The sequence below is a fragment of the Myotis brandtii genome, unplaced genomic scaffold (genome assembly GCF_000412655.1).
Source record: "Myotis brandtii unplaced genomic scaffold, ASM41265v1 scaffold579, whole genome shotgun sequence".
Taxonomy (NCBI): domain Eukaryota; kingdom Metazoa; phylum Chordata; class Mammalia; order Chiroptera; family Vespertilionidae; genus Myotis; species Myotis brandtii.
Window position 1 is genome coordinate 691,866 of NW_005370171.1, and position 3,857 is coordinate 695,722.

Below are 3,857 nucleotides of genomic sequence, written 5' to 3' on the forward strand. Positions count from 1 at the left end.
GGCCGGGCCCACAAGGTCCTTCCTGGTGACACGCTCCTCCGAGAAGCCAGGGCTGTAGAGCGACGCTGTGCGTCTCACAAGTGCACTCCCCCAGGGGCCGCCCCGGCTGAGGAACAGGCCCGGCTCCTCTGTGTTCCCAAGGTCACGTTACCCGCACCCACTCCTTTCCCGGCCTGTGGCTGTGGGGTGACCACGGTGCTTGTCCCTCCGCCCTCGCCGGACACCGCCTGCGCCCTCGGCTACTGGGCTGCGCTGTGCTGTTCGAGGACTGGTTTCCTCTCTGGGGTGTGGACCTGGAAAGTCTGTAGCTTTTGCGGAGCGGCTTTCGTGTCTCAGCTGAGAGCGTGTCGGGTTGTGTCTGCGTTAGTTCCTTTAGCGTTTGCTGTCTCCTCCTCGTCCTCGCGCCCTTCTCCACGTCCCTAGGTCGTTCGCATTCCTGTGCCACCCTCTGGCCCCGGCCCCCCTCCAGCCTGCTCCCTCGCAGACGTGATGAGCAGGTTCCCGTGCGGCCGTGTCGGTCTGGGATGGATGTGGAGGCCCAGACCCCGACTGCCGGCCTCGACACAGCCCGTGAGGCCTGACTCCGTGCTCAGCGCCCACCCCCACCCCCCCGCACCTGTCCTCTGGGTCCCAGAGCCTCACACCTGCCCAGATGTCACGAGGGCCTGGGACGGGAGGCGGGCACCTGCAGGGTGGAACTTCGAGGGTCTCCTGGCGGCCTGAGGTCACGGGTGGGCCCTGGCCTCTCCTGCTGGGTCGGCCCCCGGCACCTGCACGGCCAGGCGAGTCCTGTGGTCAGACTCTGTGGACAGGACTAGCAGCCACTCGGGCAGCACAGGAAGTCATGAGCGGGTGACTCGGGGTCCCACGTGGGTCGGAGGCGTGAAGCCGCTTCCAGAGGCCGGATGAGGCAGAAGCAGGAGGCCCGAGGGGCACCCAGGAGCTGGTCGGTGGCTGTGTGTGCGGGAGTCAGCTCTGCCGGAGGCGGCTTTCTGACCGGAAGGGCTGCCTGCCGGTCTGGCTCCGGGCAGCGGCGAGCCCTTCTCTGTGAGGCCCTCCCATGGCCCAGCCTCGCTGGTGTCTCCCGTGTATTGGGCAGAAAGGGCTGGGTGTGAGCAGGACAGACAGAGCCCTGGTCAGACGTGCTGGGAATGGTCTGGACCCTCCGTGAGGACGCTCGGCCACCGGGGTCACGTGGGGTCCTGGCCACGTCTTCTCCCACTGTCAGTGGGAGGAAGGACAGGATGGCGTGGGTCCTCTCCACCCCGGTCATCCCCAGAGGCTTCAGGTCCTGACCAAGGCGGGAACAGCAGGAGCCCACGTCTCCACAGCTTGAGTGGGAGGTGTGTGTGCAGGGCGTGTGGGGCCCCGGGGGGCTCGTCCAGCCCCACCCACCGTGGCCTCTGCCCTGCGGCTGTCCAGCAGTCCCAGGAGGTCCCTCTCCACAGGTGGGAGCCATTGGTGACGAGGAGGAGTGGGTCAGCCTGTACGAGGAGGAGAATGAGCCTGATGCCCAGACACTGGAGATCCCAAACCTCACGCCCTACACTCATTACAGGTGAGACGTGCAGCCCTCCACCAGGGGGCGCTGTCTGCACGTCGGTGCATGTGAGACGTCTCTAAGGGGCAAGAATGGAAAATTGAAGCTGCGGGAGCAAGGTGCACAGTTGAGTCTTTTCCAGGGAGGTCTGTCCCCGATGCCAGACTGACAGTGACCCTTCCGTCCACACCAGCTGGCAGGGCGCCCTGTCGAGACGGCTCACTGTGTGCAGTCAGACATGAGCTGCTTTTCATTTAAAATTGTTTTAATTTTTTTTTATTGATTTCAGAGAGGAAGGAAGTGGGAGAGAGAGAGAATCATCAACGATGAGAGAGAATCATTGATGGGCTGCCTCCTGCACGCCCCCCACTGGGGATGGAGCCTGCACCCCGGGCATGTGCCCTGACCGGGGATCAAACCGTGACCTCAACCACTGAGCCACACCGGCCAGGCATGTGCTGCTTTTCTTTACAAAACTCCTGGTCAAAAGGGGCGTCCCACCGCTCCCCCTCGGCCAGGGGCTGCCGGTCTCACTGATCAGCACTTAACGTGCCATTTCACCTTCTGCTTCTCGACCCTGAAACAGTGCAGGCGTAAATCCTTGGCCTTCACGAAGGGCAGCGTGATGATGAGCTGTTAGCGAGGTTATAACTTCCCGTAAGATGATGGAGGGCGATGCAATTTCCCGTTATCGCCGCGGGTGCAGCTGGATGGTGCCATTGTCCTGCCAGGGCGAGCCTCCGCAGCTGGGGAGGAAGCAGGGACGGCGTCCTTGCAAAGAACACTTCTCGGTCCAGCAGCAAAGCCAGGCTCCAGACAAAAACCCAGCAGGAGCGACTGCTCAGCGTCTGTTCCCTTTAACCTTTCCCTAAGATGGGAGCAGACGATTCAGGACGCCACACACTCGTTTTTAGAGACAACATTGAGCGTGAGACCAGCCATCGGGATTCACGACTCCCCTCGTGAAATCGGTGTCGGCCACGTGGTTAATTCTAAGATCAGAAGCTGCAATTAGAGCCCGGCCAGTGTGGCGCAGTGGGTTGAGCATTGTCCCACGCCCCGAGAGGTCACTGGTTCAGTTCCTGGTGAGGACTTGCCCGGGTTGCAGGCTTGGTCCCCATTTGGGATGGTACAGGAGGCAGCGATCGATGTTTCTCTCTCATCGATGTTTCCGTCTCTCTCTGCCTCTCCCTTCCTCTCTCTCTAAAATCCAGAAAAATATTTCTTAAAAAGAAGCTGCCGTTAGAGACCCGTGTCCCTGTCTCAGCTGCGTGTAAAGTTAGGAAGCCTCTGTAGGTAACAAGGACGTGTGTGCGCATCAGATGTTTTCCTGTGTGTAAGTTCAGTTCAAAAAGGTGTGGATCTTAATGCAGGAGAGACAGGGCTGAGGACATGGACACGGGCTTAGAGAACATCTGGCTCCACCCTCACCCTGGAGACCGGGGACGACCGGTCGAACCCGGCGTCCTCACCCAAACGGGCGGGAATGGGCCGCGGGGCCCTGGGTCGTCGAAGAGACATTGGACGTTCAGAGCTGGCGTTGGGTGTGACAGTCTGACGCTCCATCTGTTAAACAGCTGCTTGAACTCCGATCCCCTGCACCAGCCACTGGCAGCTGGCGGCACACACCCCTGGCCACGGAACCCACCCAGTCACGTTTCTGGGGGAACTTGAAACCGCTGATTTGCAGATTACCATGCTTTGAGGTCTTTCAGGGAAAAAGACCAGATATGTAATTTGCATCTTAAAAATATTTTTATTATAGAATAACTGCATAGTCATTAGGGTCAACAATCAATTTTTTGTTGTTAATCCTCACCCGAGGATATTTTTCCATTGATTTTTGGAGAGAGTGGAAGGGAGGGGGAGAGAGAGAAACATCGATGTGAGAGAGAGACACCGATTTGATTGCCTCCTGCACATGCCCTCACGGAGCTGGGGATGGAGCCTGCAACCGAGGTATATGCCCTTGACCAGAATTGAACCCGGGACCCTTCAGTCTGAGGGCCGATGCTCTACCCACTGAGCCAAACCGGCTAAGGCTATAATTTGCATTTTTAATGAAACCAGGTAGAGAGAGGGCGCCCTTGAGCATGGGCCTAGGATACAGGGAGACACACGCCTGAGCCCCCCCAAGCAGCCTGGGGGTTCTCCTGGCTCCTCTGTCTCCCAGGCTGCCCTCTGCTCTCACTGTTGTGCCCCAGGTTCCGGATGAGGCAGGAGAACGTGGTGGGGGCCAGCCCCTTCAGCCAGTCCTCCCGGGTCATCCAGACGCTGCAGGCCCCCCCGGACGTGGCTCCGTCCAGCGTCACCGTCC

The 3,857-nt window shown here is 59.9% G+C and overlaps 1 protein-coding gene across 1 annotated transcript in view; it reads left to right on the forward strand.

Annotated features, from left to right (window-relative positions):
• SDK1 (sidekick cell adhesion molecule 1) overlaps positions 1–3,857 on the forward strand; it is a 339,428-nt gene that overhangs the window by 312,856 nt on the left and 22,715 nt on the right. Inside the window, exons 26-27 of the mRNA XM_014549990.1 lie at positions 1,449–1,558; positions 3,745–3,853. Coding sequence (XP_014405476.1) covers positions 1,449–1,558; positions 3,745–3,853 — 219 coding nt within the window. The remainder of the gene's footprint in view (positions 1–1,448; positions 1,559–3,744; positions 3,854–3,857) is intronic.